Here is a 15,878-nt window from a genome sequence, read left to right as displayed (position 1 = left end):
TATTTCAAGCTTGTGTTTGCTTTAGTCTGTGAGAGTTCCAGGCATACCATGAACAAGACGCTGTATTTAGCCAACACAGTGTGACTGTAGTGGAGTCTCCTAATCTCTGCAGACTGACGGAGGGCATTTTCAACTGGATGTGTGGAGTTAGGACTTGGATTTAAGTAGCTTTTGATATATCTGTACAAAGTGTAGAAACTCTATAAATTCACTGCGGCTTGATTTTTATTACTGTCATCAAACTGTGTGCTCGGAATCTGCTAGTTTACGGTTCATTTTTGTTTGTAAATTTTCAAATGTTGACATGAGGGATGGATTTTGGACTAGAAAATATTGACATTGTCTGTTGTCCTGTCTCACTGACCCCTTTGGCTCTTCTCTTATCCAACATTTGTAAACAATAGACTGTTTATCTGTTACAGGCTTTGCACTCGTACTTTCTGGTTTCCACAAATTTCACCGATCTAAATTATGCAAGAATAACCAGCATTTGTTTTTAATTATGTAGTTATTTATGCCAATTTCCAGTGTTTGTTTTCATCATTTAGTCAGATCTCACATAGTTTTGAGCTGAACTAAACCATCCTTTGCCAGAATGATTACAACTCATGCTTTACCAGCAGAGATGTCAGAAATCTGAGACATGTCTGTACTTGCAGTATGACATTACGGTGATTGTCAGCGGCAAAGGAAACACTTAACACTTTACCTGACACACTGGCTGTTTCAGGGACTTCATTTTTAGCGACAAATACACCCTTTTGAATTAAAGTGTGCTTTCTTTACAAGGTAGCTTTAGGTTACATTTGTAGACCTGCAGCAAATAAAAATTATAATGCAGCATTTTTTGGTCTTTACAAAAAGACTAAAATTAGAGATCTTAACTAAAATGTTGTTGTCCCCTCAATTTCAGAAAATGGACAAAGATGCCCTAGTACAGAAGATGAGAAGGACTCTGTGGCCCCCTATTATGTTGAAACTCCTTACGGTTATCAGTTAGACCTGGACTTCCTCAAATATGTCGATGACATTGAGAGGGGCAACACCATTAAGAAGCTGAGTATCCAGAGGAAGCCCAAAGTGGCCAAACCCTTGGCAGTGCCTCGGGGCAGCACTGGCGGAGCCAGCACTCAGGCTGAATGGACCTCCACAGACTCCTTGTCCTCCTCCAACAGCGACGACAAGCAGTCCCCAGTGTTCTTCACCTCCAGGCCCCAGATTGCTGCACCGCTGACCCCCACCCTCTCCAGGGCAACCTGTGAAGTCTCCCTTCAACAATCCTACTCAATCGTTTCAGAGCAGAAACAGCTCCTGCCCCCTCCTTCGCCCAGGTTTGCGCCTCGTCACAATCCCCAAGTGGAGAAGACCCTCATGGAGACCCGTCTTCGACTTGAACAGGAGCGTCTGCTCATGCAGCCACAGAGCGAGCCACCTATCCCCCGCCGCCGTCTTGCCAGCTTCGGCGGCATGGGCTCCAGCAGCTCGCTGTCCTCTTACTCAGGCTCAGTGGCCCCAAGCCAGATCTCTCCCAGCACCCATCAGCCTCTCCCCATCAATGGTCACCTCCCCAATGGAGAGTATAACCCCTACTACCCACCATCCATGGGCAGCTCCATCCGCCACAGTCCAATGAGCTCTGGCATGGCCACGCCTGTGACTAACGTCAGCCCATTACACCTTCAACATATCCGGGAGCAGATGGTGGTGGCCCTCAAGAGGTTGAAAGAGTTAGAGGAGCAGGTGAAAACCATTCCTATCTTACAGGTAAAGATTGCTGTTCTTCAGGAAGAGAAAAGACAATTGGCTGCTCAATCCAAAAATCAAGTTCCTGGAGGTTTTCGTAAGCGTTCCTACAGTGTAGGCAGTGTTGACCAAATGGAGAACCCAGGCCTCATTCAAAAGGAACCAGAGCTGCACATCATGGAGCCTGAAGCCCAGGAGCAGAACGCTCAGCGGTTGGAGGAGTTCAGACGTCTGGCTGCAGAGGTCCAAGCCCTGGAGAAGACGACCCAGGACAATAATATAAATGAAGTTCAGCCTCATAGCCTCACACAAAACCAAGCTCACCAAAAGTCTATTGGCATAGTTACTGATGAAAACATGAACAACCTTCCTGTCAGTCAGAGGAAGCTGACTAGTGAGCACTGTTTCCGGGATGCAGGAGTAGTCACGGAGCGGCAGGAAAAGCGCAGCACCGCGGTTGGCGTGACCGAGGCCATGCTGGGCATGACCAGTGAAGCTGAGAAAGAGATTGAGCTCCAGCAGCAGACCATCGAAGCACTGAAGGAGAAGATCTACCGCCTGGAGGTACAGCTGAAAGAAACTACCCACCAGATGGAGATGGGAAAGCTAAAACTGGAGCTCCAAGCGGCTGGTGGATCGAACAAGAAAAAAGTTGACAAAGGTTTGATGGCCAGGCCGGACATGTACAATGCCTGCGTTGAGGCCAAAGTCCAGATGCGCAGCCACGGAGTGGGTGACCATCTGGAGTTCAGCCATGTCAGCACAGGTAAAACTATACAAAGCCACACTGTAGAAGTTTCCTGTAAACCCAGCGTCGCCAGTATCGCCACAGGCCCAGAGATCCCTATGGACCGGTGGGTGGTGCATGAGCGTGCGGAGGTGATTGACAAGTGTGTAGGGAGGTGTGTGGAGACTTGCGACCAGCAAGTAGGCATAGAGCTGAATATTTGTGAGGTTGGAGTTAACACAGAGGAATCAGTGGACAGCTTGGCCCTATGCAAACCCATGACGGAGTTGAGCAAAGAGTGGAAGTCAGTTGGCTCTGGAGACTGTTCAGTGGATGTTATTGTTAGTCCCATAAAGACGCTGGTCTCGCAAGGAACTGACCCAGATTTGTTGAGCAAAGTGGACTCTGGTGTCATGGCAACTCCCGAGTCAGCGACTCAGCATACGAATACTGAGACAGAAGTTGCAAGCAAGGCCACTAACACAACAACAGCTGTCCTAATGGACTCTTTCACTGACATGGTGTTCATCACTTGCGATAAGCACACCAACACGACTGTGACTGAAACAAGGACGGTCGCTGCTGGAGAAGGACTTGTAAAAGACGTTCACTCAACAGCAAAGATGCGTTCGATTGCTGTTGGAACCACCACAGATGTGGAGTCCTTCCTTGGCAAATCAAGCTCAGCTAAAACCAAAGAATGTGGGGTGGGACCAGTTAGCATCCACGAGAACTTCTTGGTTGGCTTAAAAACCAGAAACATAGCATGTGGCCCCTCCCAGCCAGCTGAATCCGTCACAAGCAGCAGCAGCAGCACGGAGACTGTGAAGGTTAAAACGGAGCCTGCACTACTGCAAGCTCAGGGCCAAGGGGGCGCTGGACTGGACCATTACATAGAGAGGGTGCAGAAGCTGCTGCAGGAGCAACAAATGCTGCTAGCAGAGAACTACAGCGAGCTGGCAGAGGCTTTTGGTCAGCCCCAGTCCCAGTTTGGATCCATCAACAGTCAGCTGGTCAGCACTCTATCGTCCATCAACTCTGTCATGAAGTACGGGAGTGTTGAGGACATCCTCAAGCTGCAGTCAGAGTCTGTGGGCACAGACAAAGGTGAGAGGTTTACCACATCCAGCAGTGAGAATGCTAGTGTTTCCACATGCTCACAAAAATGTTCCTTCTCCTCCCCAAGCGCTGCAAAAACAAACGGTTCTTGTGATAATTGGCTGACGGTCATGCCAGGCAATCAAAGCATAGTTTCAAGGGCTGACAACACCCAATGTACACACAGACACACACACATACACGATAATCTTGCTTAAGCAAAATAGCTGTCAATCATGTATTTAGTGCCTGAGGGGGCATTGGAGAGAGATTGCAGTCTGATTTATTTTTTTTCTCTCCCATGGTTTTATTACACAATAGATTAAACTATTTTCAGTTTCAAATGCCTTTCTTTCATTACAGGTGGAAAATTTTTAAGGTAAACAGTAAGCTAAGACACTCAAGGATTGCCAGAAGAATTATTCTTTATTATAATTATTATTTTAATTAGTTAAAAATCAATTTTTATGCTGCATTATTTCAGAGTGATTACTCCCGGGCACATTACCTCAGTCAAACTCTCATTAGTCTAATAAGCACCTCTTTAGAGTTTTAAGAGTAGCAGCACTTAAGCAGCAAAGCCAGCCAAAGTGGCTGAAACCAGCTGTACCACAAGTATTAAAACAGAAGGAGGTGAATCATGAAATTTTCTAAAAATGGTGATGATGACCCATGGGATAGGTATTCGGTTAATTTATTTGAATTAACATGGGAAAAAGTAAGGAAAACAAGCACTAAACAGAATTGGGGGAAAACACTAAGATCTTGCGGTCTAGATTCTATATTTATATGAATGTTAAAAGGAAAGAGGTCTCAAGATGAGAGGGTTGTAAATTTGAAGATTTCTTTCCTATTTTAGTTATTTGTTTATTTATTTTATCTATAAAGTGTTGTGTGTCTTTTGGAGGATGCAGGGGCATTGTAATTTTCCTTGATTCCTTTCTGAAACCATCTTTGTAAAGAAATAATAACTCTTAATAGCGAGTAAAAAAATATATTGGAGTTGGTCTTAAAAAAACATCACCAAAATGTATTCTGTAATTGAAATGTAAAATGAAATGTAAAAATAGATTCATAGCAATTTTGCAGGGCTGTTCACGGGACAATAAAACAGCTGTGGTATTGACAAAGAAAGATGTAGTTCACGACTGAATCACAGCTGTAGAGGATCTTGTTATCGAGTTGGGGGGGTTGTGGTTAGAGTGTTCAAACTCAGTCTAAAGAGAATCCTGATAGGATCAGACAGGCCAAAGTTATCTCTGACCCTGAAAAATGCAGCAGGGGCTTTGGACGTGAACCAACAATGAGCTCATTTCTTTTTGGGAGCCAGTAACGTCGCGCATATCAGCCACTTGTTGTTTTTATGCACCGCCCTGCCTTCACTAACACCTCACTGTTGATGCTGATTCATGGCTCCCTCCGAGTTGCATAACATGCATTCATGCTGGCTGGCACACGAATGCAGGGCGACTGTCTGTGTTGTGTGCGAGCTGGTTCCTGGTCAGCTGCTGGCCTCTTATGGTATGTAGAACAACTGACCAGACCCTGTTCCTTATCAGGTAACTATAAATGCAATATTGCACCAGACACGATAAGTTAAGTGGGAACGATTTTATTAAAGTGTCTGTTAAGATGCTGCCAGTAGTGGTTGGAGTGGGATTTCTGTGTACAACTAGTTGCTGTACGATCAAAGTATACGTACCTTTCTCTTTTCAGCAGTTTGTTGTAGTTGCATGTCATTGTGACTTATTTTTGAAGCCGTTTTGTGTCAAGAGTAAGGGCTACAACAACAACGTCCATCCAAAACCCAGGGTGACATCTTCACGTCGTGTTCTGTCCGATAAACAGTCCGAAACCCAAACATATTGAATTTACTATCATACAAAGACTAGAGAAACCAGAAATTTGAGAAACATTTGAGAGGCTGAAACCAGAGAATTTTAACATATTTCTTTCTTTAAAAAAATGACTCAAAGATAAATTGATTATCAAAATAGTTGCTGGTTATTTTTCTGTTAATCGACTAATTGATTCATCGACCAATTGTCGCGGCTCTACTAGTCATTAAAAATATGTTTGGCAGTTAGCAGCATTAACGCATTTTGTTGTTTTAACAAAAATCCGCATTATTCCAAGCATGGTTTTGGGGGGAACACAAATACAGAAATCTGTCATGTAAATTAACCCAAACCGTTCGAGCTTTGACAGAAATGTTGTGTTCGTGTCAGACACCATCACTGACAGTAACAAGCCGATTAAGGTATAGCACCCCCGTGCCTGCAGCATGCATTTCCATAGATCAGAGGGTTCACACAGGGTCCTGCTCAGTATGGCATTTCTGTATAGCACCCCTAGAGGTCCGAAACCTCCACAGGGTATCTTTTTAATGGCGTTAAACTTGCATCGCATAATTGAGCAGTCCCGCCCTACCGTTGCATTCGGATGCTGACCCTCATCCACCTCTCCTCCTCCTAGGGATCGGTCAGCAGCCGTGCTCCCGGTCTCTCCCTGCTCGGCGAGAGCGGTCGCAGACGGAGAAGACCTCCTCAGACCTGACTCCGGCAGATAAACCTGCCAACGCGCCTGCACAGCAACAGCAGATCAGTGCAGCGGAGCAGAAGAGCCGAATGAACCTGCAGATGTCTACAGCGCTACACGGTAGGGCTGCCTTCACAGCACGAGACTGCTCATCTTTAAGGTGGAATTAAAATGTGATAGTCCACCTGTAGGGGGGTTTAAAATACAATACTATAGCTTTCTGCCCAAATTGAGTTTATTTGTCTCGCTTTCAGCCCCCCCTTTTTTTTTTTGTCATCTGGTCCAAACAACTGAATCCACCTCTGCCTGCCACCGTATGTATCGATGACAAATATCAATTAAACAAAGCACCTGTCTGTCACAGCTTCTGGCAGAAATACTGAAGAGAGTGCCCTAGAATGACAGTGACATGCTTCTGATTGTGTTGGATTTATGCTTACGCACTTGTAAAAATGTTTGAAATACTGACTCAGTTTAAGTTGAGGGTTTTTATGTCAACATCCGATGAACAGTGTATAAATTTTGTAGCCGTTTTTGTGCACAGTCCAACCGATTTCAGAGGGCGGAGAATGATTGGACAAGTTAAGAAACTGACACAAAGTCATCATCTATTTGATATTTGCCCTCGAATTCTGACCTATTCGACTCACAAACATGAGCAGACACCGCACGGAAAAAAAGGACCAAGACACTGATTTGCAGCCTTTTAATATTGCAAACAGGCCAACGTTTCGACACCAGAGTGTCTTCATTAGAGTCACAATAGACAAAGACATGAGGCGTACACACACAGTGTATAGTCGTCGTAGAAAAGGTGTACATTTGTTATTGAATAGCTGGTTCAGCGGGGTTTTACACATCTAGCGGGTAATGGATACAAGGGCCGGAGTTGCCAGAGCCAGTGTCCCAAGTACCACAGCCCATGCACCATAATCACATCACAGTAAGACAGATACATTATAAAATTACAGAAGTCAGGGACTTCCTCCATCAAGTATAATCAATTAAGGGGAAACATGCCGCTCAGTATCTACCGCGCTGATGCTCTGCCAGGCCTGTACTGCAGCAATTTCTACTTTTTTTTTTTTGCTCTGTCTGGTTTTCAGAAGTGAAACACATGATCAATTGGATTTAGATCAGATGATGGATGTTTATTATGGCCACTTTTTGGCCATAATAAACTCCTTGGTTGCCTCGTCTGTGCTTTTAGGAGGATTTTTTTTCCTGCTGCGTTATCGTAAAATCTGTCATTGTTTTTTCTTTCCTTTTTGTTATTTTAATTTAACCTTTATTTAACCAGAAAAATGGCATTCATCATAAAAAAATTCTTTTTCAAGAGTGTTCTGGCCAAGATAGGCAGCAAATCAATGAGTAGACAAACAGCAAAAAAACCCATAACTCAAAACTGTATCTCAAGAATACAGCGTGATATCGGAGTGAAAAGCACGCTGCATTGTAAACCACGCATGAGATTTTTCGTACAGTCATATTAAATGTTACATCTTGAAGACCAACTTTAAATAAAGATTTGGTTGTTTTAGGAAATCTTGAGGGGAAAATACGTGAATTATACTGACTAAGACCAATCTCAAAGAACACAACTCAATGGGACTAACACATCGGGTTCGAAAGTGAGTTGAGAAGCGGGGCAGATTATGCAGTGGTAATGTCCTTTCCCAAAGAGGAACCACGTTCTGCAATTTTAAATCAAGTTGCACACGGTGCAGCACACACAAAAGCTCTTTTACCTAAGTCAGTGTGGGAATTTTAGGAACCGTTAAACCACTAAATATGAGTCCTTCGAAGGAAGAGCATAGACCTTTATGCGTTTTTGCCTAATGAACGTATAGAGCAAGATAAGGTGGTTGTAACCCGAGAATGAGGCTGAATAGACAAATATAATCCAGTGCTTTAACCTACAGGAGGTTAAAGAGGACCAGCCGACCCGGGTGTACAAAGAACGGTGAAGCGTGAGAGCCCGACTATTTGTTATAAATCTTAGAGCTCCATGATATACAGTGTCCAACTGAGAAGCTGCAAAAATATACAGTTCAACCCTATGGTCAAGCAGAGGATGGGAGGTAGGAAGTGAGCTCAGACAAGTCTCTCCTTAGCTAACAAACAGAAGCCTTGTTTCAGAAATGAAGATTTGTTGTATTTGTTTTTTAAATCCAGTGGACAGAACCGAAAAATGAAAAACTGTGACTGAGCTGGAGCCTGTGTCAGTGTGTGTGTAAAGGCTGTGGTTTGGTGGCTAAAAATACATTCTCTAAACAGAAAATTGATAACTTTCTTCTGTGGTGAAGTGATAATATTACAGTTGGTCTAGAGATGGCAGCAGATGTTCAAGGCTATTCTTGTTTCGGGAGTACAGGGCCCCACAGTATTGCCCTCAAAAGGTGCCCGAATGCCATCATCTGCGTGGATTTCACACACGTTTCATATATAAACCGGGCAAGAGGCAAAACATTGGACACAGACATCATCATCATCATCATCATCATTATCAGCCTGGATTCGCCCTGACCAGCTCCTCGCGCTGCTAACGCTCCCACCTGTCAAAGCACGGAAACCTGCTGAAGGACTCCGTTGCTGCTGAGCTTACGCACGCCAGTGTCAACAAATGCAACTGCATACATGTCGCCACACACACACACACACACACACAAAATCGCTCTCTCTCAGTTGTCCCCCGGAGCAGCAGCAGAGGCCCCTCCGTCGGGGCAAGTCCTGGCAGATGTGCTGAGTGTTCTGGCGCTCTCTGCCCGTACTTTGGTTTTCAAGGCCTGTACTTAAAATGACTGAGATACTTCAGGGTTTGGGGCGACTTCCAGCGCCTCGCGGACAGATCGCTGTGGAAAGAACACGAGACGGACACTTAGTGGTTACTTTCCCCTCCGCCAGAGCTCTTGATCATGTCAGAGGACTTTCGTGGACCGTTCAGGCTCTAGTGACCGGGCTTGTTCGTTAAGTTGTGTCGCTGTTAACTGCAGGATCCTGCTTAATGTTGCAGCAGAAGAGTGCAAAGGGGATAAGCTATCTCCTAAAATCACCTCCTACAAGTCGGTCTCTCCAGCCTTTAACTCAAAGGGTCAACAGTGGCTGCTAGATACTATTTCCCAATAGAACGTCTTTATAAACTACCCTTTAATACATCTTGAACTATGTCAAACAAGCACTGTCTTTTATGATGATCCCTTTAATGTGTCTGAGACTTTGTGCGTTATTGAAAAGATCTCACGGTTGTTTTTTGTATGACTTTATTTTCTAATATCTGAATGTCTGTCTTGATGAGGTCGGTAGACTGTGTAAGTACCGGGGACAACGGTGGACTCTATCGTTCTATCCCTGAGAGAGTCTGACATGTTGTACCATTTTTGCAGTTATATTGCAGTCATGTGAATAAACCGAAACCTGAGGAAGGAGAATTTCATTAAAAAATCTAAGAAAATGTGAGAGAAAAAAAAACAAAACGCAGGAAAAGAGAAGAAAAATAAGCCAGGACGGGGAAAAAAGATGCATTTTACATGTAGGATTTAACTAAACCGGCAGCTGTTTGAAAAGCAGTTGCTGCCTCTTACTGTCTTACTTTAATGATCCATAAACTCCAGGTAAATGTCACATTTACTGTGACGTCGGCCCCTTGTGATCATCTGCAGCGTGATGGGTGTTTTTCGTCTGAATGACCCTGCTGTGTTTCACTTTTTTTCTCCCCTCAGGGCAGCCATGCAGCCAGAACACCCTGAAATCCATCATGAAGAAGAAAGACGGCCGACCCGACTCTAACGGCACCAAGAAGAACCTGCAGTTTGTCGGGGTGAACGGAGGGTGAGCTGGAAAATATGTTCACCGGCTCCTCCGTCGGAGCTAATCACCATCATGAATATTTAACCACACTGACTTTCACACTGAATTTTAAGAGGCCTGTTAGATGATTTTAGCATGACGGTTTTGTCACGTGTCCCGGCCGAGGTTAAAGGCGCTGTTGTTTTACATTTACGAGGCTGTTGTGTCGATGTTCTTCCCTCTCTCACACCTGGGCTCGTTAACGTCCACCGGGGAGCGCGTTGCATGCAAAAGTCGCGAAATCTGAGCCGCGTCCCGGCACCTGAGTCTTCACGTTTCCGTGCCTTCTTGTCGCCCCCGTGTGGCCCAGGTATGAGACGACGTCCAGCGACGACTCCAGCTCGGAGGACAGCAGCTCCTCTGGGTCGGACGAGGAGGAGGAGGAGGAAGAGGATGAGGAGAAGGGGTGCGGAGGAAAGGAGGAGTACAAGAAGGTGGAGGGAAGGAGAACCAGGGAGGAGTTCCAGCCCGAGGGAGCCGAGGATGTGGATAAGAAGGATGAGGAGGAAAGTTCAGAGAAGCAGGAGACACGAGAGAGGTGGGTTCGTGAAAATGACGTTCAAAGCTGCCGTATGTGAATAATGGTCCTGAGAGAGACATGTGACGTCTAAAGCGACACGGTCTTCATTATGCAAGTGATCAGAAAGTGTCTGATTTATCCTAGATATTTATTTTGAGAGAGCTTTCTTTTGCTGGTTCATTGCTTTGCTTTGATTTCTATGAAATTGTTAGGTACAGATTCGGCATGACATGTTCACACAGCTGGGTATAGGATTAGCACGCACCTGGGACGAGAGAGGTAGCAGGAGCCGTGCTGCCTCTTTTATTGATTGATTGATTGACTGATTGATTGATTATAAAACTTTGTCCAACCAGTGGTGGAAATTTGTCTTCAGACTCACCTGAGACACAGTAAATAACCAGCTGAATAATAATCAGCATTAATTCATGCAGTGACTAAGCAAGTTAAAATAATCTCTACACGATCTGATGAAACCAGTCGCTGTTAAACTTCTTTATTTTTTCTTTTCACATTATTGTGGGGTGTAATTATTTGAAATTTGGTAACACGGGAGACTTATTCGATAAGGAGCTAACTAAATGCAGCAGATGGGATTGAAGTTATTTGAACTTTAATGGTCCTCTTCCCTAAGGTATGAGCTAAGTGAGAAGATGCTGGCGGCGTGCAACGCTCTCAAAAGCCACCTCAGCGACTCGAAGGCTGTGAGCAGTAAAGATCTGGTGAGGAGCCTGCTTCCTTCCCTTGTCCCGTCTATACTAAACATCTGCGGCAGTTCGCGCTGCCCGAAGCCGTATTTGAAGGCATCTCTGTGCGCTGACAACAAGGGATAGAGATCTTGTAGAAAGTTGAAAGTCCCAGATCCAAACTGGTGTTTTAACATATTTTCTATTTAAAAAGCTTCCATCACCAGACTATCGCTCTGTAACAGCCACAGCTGTTTTTAAGTCTCGGGTAATTCGAGGCTCGAGACTCAGGTCTCTGAGCGGTGACAGCTCCATTACATTACATCCCTGAGACCAAGTCCTTCAGTGCAGAGGCCTAGTATTCTAAAATTCGAGCTGCCGCGCTATCCAAGGACTGCCCGTCGCCTGTCTTGTTAATTTTTTGTTGTCCTGGGTTTTTTTTTTTCACCGAGTCAAAACCTCGACATTTTTGCTTTCGGGCCAAGTCCCAGGGTATTCAAGTCTCTCAGAACTCAAGGCTCGAGTGCTCATTTTTCTGACTTAAATCTGACAAAATCCAGGTCTGCGTTTGCGGTAATAATCACCAACAAAGGCTCTTAACTTGTGCGGCGACTGGCTCGTACTGATGTTTTCATTGAATTTAGAGATTCTGTGTTTCTCAAAATACCCACTTCAGCTACTGCACTGGACACTATTTTAAAGAAGAAATAGACTTTTATTTTTCAAGTATTAGGGGATTAAAGGTTAAAAATTTGAGTTCAGCTTTCAGCATGTATGAACCTGTTACACTAAAAGTGCTTTATGTACAGTATATACAATGATGTGAAGATCTTTGAGCTGCATTGTATTTATGAAAGGTTCTATACAAAAAGTTTATCATTACTTTGATTAAAACACGTATTTACCTGTGATAATTCTTAATTTTTTGTTGTTTTTTTTTAAGAGAGCCTGTCTGAACACGGTGCAACACGAGTGGTTCCGTGTGTCCAGCCAGAAGGCGGCGTTGGCGGCCATGGTGGAGGACTACCTGGGGGCCTTCGGGGCCACCTCGCCGGCCGTGCTGCGCCACATCGTCAACATGGCCGACGGCAACGGGAACACGGCGCTGCACTACAGCGTGTCGCACTCCAACTTCCAGGTGGTGAAGAAGCTGCTGGATGCAGGTGAGAGCCGCGGGACGTCTCTGGAATAAGAAAGGCAACGAGCTCGGATGGGGGCAGAATTGTAAAAGTTCATTCTCGGCCCTGGAAACTGCAGTTGACAAGAGAAACTCAACACAAAGTCCATTTAGCAGGTTTTAATCGTGCGACACAACCTTGCTCCGGAGACGGAGTCTGCCCATTAGTCACGGAATTTTTTTTGAGCGCTTTAAGGCATTGTTGTCCATGTTGGCTTAAATGTTGAGATTAAGAGTTGAGTCATGACCCTGGAAACAGCAGATGGCGAAACAATCTCATCTGTGTGGAGGGGGGGAAAAAAAAAAAGTTTAGTTTATGAAAGCGTTCTTCAATCTTCATGTTGCAGTAAAGCATAGACGAATGTTTGCTTGCGTGGAGCTGAAAGCATAATTTTAAAATCTTTTGCGGAGCATCTATGTATTGTTTTTTCCTGTTTGTGTTGGTTTGTGGAAATTGGCTGAAAGGAATCCCTGTTGACCAGTTTCTCAAGGGCTTTCCTAATCCAGCCAAACCCTGGGATTATCTTTGTTTTGCTTAAAATGCAGCCAAGCCTCGGTTTTACTCCCTGACCTACCTCAGTAGAAAACCAGAAGCTTTTGTATTCCTTAACTCTCCGCTCTCCTCGGCGCTCGCCTTCTCCTCCTCCTCCAGTTTCTCCTCATCCCTACCTTCCTCTCGAACAAGAGATTTACTGCAGGAAGCCGACAGCAACTCGGAAACTTAAAAGGATGTGTCGACACCGATTTCCTCTTTGCTTCTTCCCCCTCTTGTCTCTGATCCCTGATCCAGATGGGCGATTATTGCAATTTTACTCTGCTCCCTCCTCTCGAGGGGACAACTAAACAACTACTAGTCAAATCTAAACATACTGGCGTCATACACATGATGCCACAATCGGTTAATGAACTGTACCACTGTAAATGGCGGAGAACATCCATAAATCTGCTAGCGGAAGCTAATTTGCCGCCTCCGTCCCTGTTTTGGGCTTTTGAATCGTGGGTAAAAACATCCAGACCAATAACTCGATAAAACAGAATCAGCATAAAAACAGCCGGACGGATTAAACCGACCGTGTGTGTGTGTGTGTGTGTGTGTGTGTGTGTGTGTCTGAATGTGTTGTACATGATTGTGTTCATATTGACATCTAGGTGCGATGGTGTGTGTGTGTGTGTGTGTATTTAAGTATATGCGTACAGTACAAGTGAATGTAACAATCTAATCAAAGCTGTTCAGTGTTCACATTTTTATTGTTGTTTTAAAGCCGTTGTTTCACTTGTGACAACGTGACCAAAATGTCCCCGGTTCGACTCCAGCAGGGAGCATTTGTTGCATGTCGTACCCTTCTCGCTCTCTTTCCTTGCATTTCCTGTCTGTCTATTACCTAAGACTTTCAAATTAAGGCAAAAATGCCAAAAAAGTCATCTTAACGGATCAACAAATTCATCAATACCTTTTTATTTTGTTGTTGTTGTTTTTTTACGTTATCAAAAGCTTTTCCTTTTTTTTTTTTTTGTATTGTATTACTGTGACGCTGATCTATGACACTGATCTATTGAATGTTAAGAAGAAATTAATTGTGTGCTGAAAAGCTGTGGGCAACAGGCAAGAAAAATTCAAATCAGTCGGCCAGAATTTATTTTTTTTCATAAAAAACTTTCGTGTCATCTTTCTAAAGAGCCCAATTCATCCTGAAAATAACAAGTTTGCCCGGCTAAGAAAAGTACTGACTCTGCTAAAAGCCTGAAAATAAAGGGAGTGAAAACCGAGGAAGAAAAAGGTGAAGAGAATCGTCCTTGTTGCCAAATTGTCCTAGTTCGATTGGTAAACGGCAACAACAACAAAAAGACAAATCAAAACACAACTCTGCAGCCCAGAGAGGCATTTAGGGCAAAAAAGACGGGTCTGTGAGACTGTGGACAGGAAACCTTGAACGGCAAGCGGCGTCAGTTACAGCTTCTGGGCTTTACAAATTCTTCAACTGAGATTAGATTTGATATTTGCACGGCTCACTCAGAGCCCGGAAAAAGAGAAGAGAGAGGGAAAACGGACACTCTGACGCACATGTGTGGTCGGCTGCACAACACAAAAGCCAGATGGGAAGAGAAGAAACTTGTTTTTTAATGCGACATGTGTTCCTCCTTGATGCATCCATGCAGCCACCTCTCTGAAGGCTCAATAGACTGTGATGAGGTCCCGGCCACTCGCTGCTCTAAAGGCCCTTTGTCTCCTCGGCCTTTTGTGTCCTTGTGCCCTGTGACAGCATATCCACCCCCCTGCCCCCATTGTAGCCTTTTGTCCTCACACCGTCCCAGTTCCGTAGACCCCCCCCAGCAGCGGGGCAGCCACCCGCCTCCCTTCCATCCAGGCCCTGATGTCCCGTCTCTTTGCGAGGCTTCTGGTCTTAAAAGCAAAAGGTGTAAAGGATAAGCTCAGGCAGTGCGTCGTGGTCCCGGGACTTTTTATTTAAATTTTGTGAGGGGGGGGAGGAGGAGTGATCGACTGGGGCATCGCAGACCTGACACCAGTCCCCATATGCTGTTGTGTTGACTGACAGGCAGCGACAGTGACAAGTCAATCCCAAGGCAGAGTCAGAACGTACGAGGGTGTAATTCCCACTGAGACCACCCATGATGAAAAAGTATACGGTCCTTCGGAGCGCTTTAAACGTGTGTGTGTGTGTGTGTGTGTGTGTGTGTGTGTGTGTGTGTGTGCGTGTTTCAGATGTGTGTAACGTGAACCAGCAGAACAAGGCGGGATACACACCCATCATGCTCGCAGCGCTGGCGGCCGTGGAGACTCCCAAGGACATGCGCATTGTGGAGGAACTCTTCAGCAAGGGCGACGTCAACGCCCGGGCCAGCCAGGTCAGTGACCGGAGGTCGGGGGGTGTGGGGGGGTGGGGGTCAAAGGTCAAAAGGCGGCGGCAGGGCAGCAACAGCCACCACGCCACGGTTTAGGCCTCAGCGAGCCGCGATATGACGGTTAATGCTAACACGGTGGGGCAGAGTGTCGTTGACTGACGTACCAGCGTTATTAAAGGTTATTTAAAAAGCTTGTAGCGAGCTTTTTCTGTCTGCCAGAGAGCCTCAGTTGAAGTTTGTGGCAGAGAGTTTAATATCAGATGGACGTTTACCCTGTAGTAGGAAGAATTGTATTTTGGTGACACCAAGTGGTAAAGACGTGCAACTACTTTTTTTTTTAAGGTAGTTTGTTTGGTAGTTTGTCAGCACCGTAGAGATGCAGCTTTCACGGGGCAGCCTAGTTTTTATTGTCTGGGTGCTGACGTTTACGTTATGAGATTTAGAAGGAAGCCTTGCATCTTTTTAGGTTTTGGTAAGGCACTCTCTGATAGGTGGCCACGTGGTGGGGAAAAATGATGCATAATTCACGGCTGCAGCTAATTATTGTTTTCATTATCAAGTCATTTCTTGATTAATTATAAAATGTCAAAAACGGCAGAAAAGGCCCATCGCAGTTTCCCAGATCTCAGGGTATCACCTTAAAACCGCTTGTTTTGTCCGACCGAAAGTCCAAAACCTCAA

General features: G+C 45.0%; 1 protein-coding gene across 3 annotated transcripts in view; it reads left to right on the top strand.

The window, feature by feature from the left end:
* The window catches only part of kank1a (KN motif and ankyrin repeat domains 1a), a 69,785-nt gene that overhangs the window by 50,880 nt on the left and 3,027 nt on the right, over positions 1–15,878 (top strand). For all 3 annotated transcript variants that reach the window (XM_040154239.1, XM_040154237.1, XM_040154238.1), the window contains exons 3-9: positions 914–3,577; positions 6,044–6,226; positions 9,826–9,934; positions 10,263–10,490; positions 11,107–11,194; positions 12,102–12,321; positions 15,058–15,200. In XM_040154239.1, coding sequence (XP_040010173.1) covers positions 914–3,577; positions 6,044–6,226; positions 9,826–9,934; positions 10,263–10,490; positions 11,107–11,194; positions 12,102–12,321; positions 15,058–15,200 — 3,635 coding nt within the window. The remainder of the gene's footprint in view (positions 1–913; positions 3,578–6,043; positions 6,227–9,825; positions 9,935–10,262; positions 10,491–11,106; positions 11,195–12,101; positions 12,322–15,057; positions 15,201–15,878) is intronic.

This window comes from Xiphias gladius, chromosome 19 (genome assembly GCF_016859285.1).
Source record: "Xiphias gladius isolate SHS-SW01 ecotype Sanya breed wild chromosome 19, ASM1685928v1, whole genome shotgun sequence".
Classification (NCBI taxonomy): Eukaryota; Metazoa; Chordata; class Actinopteri; order Istiophoriformes; family Xiphiidae; genus Xiphias; species Xiphias gladius.
The sequence above is the reverse complement of the archived record's forward strand: the minus strand, read 5'-3'. Positions and strand labels throughout refer to the sequence as shown.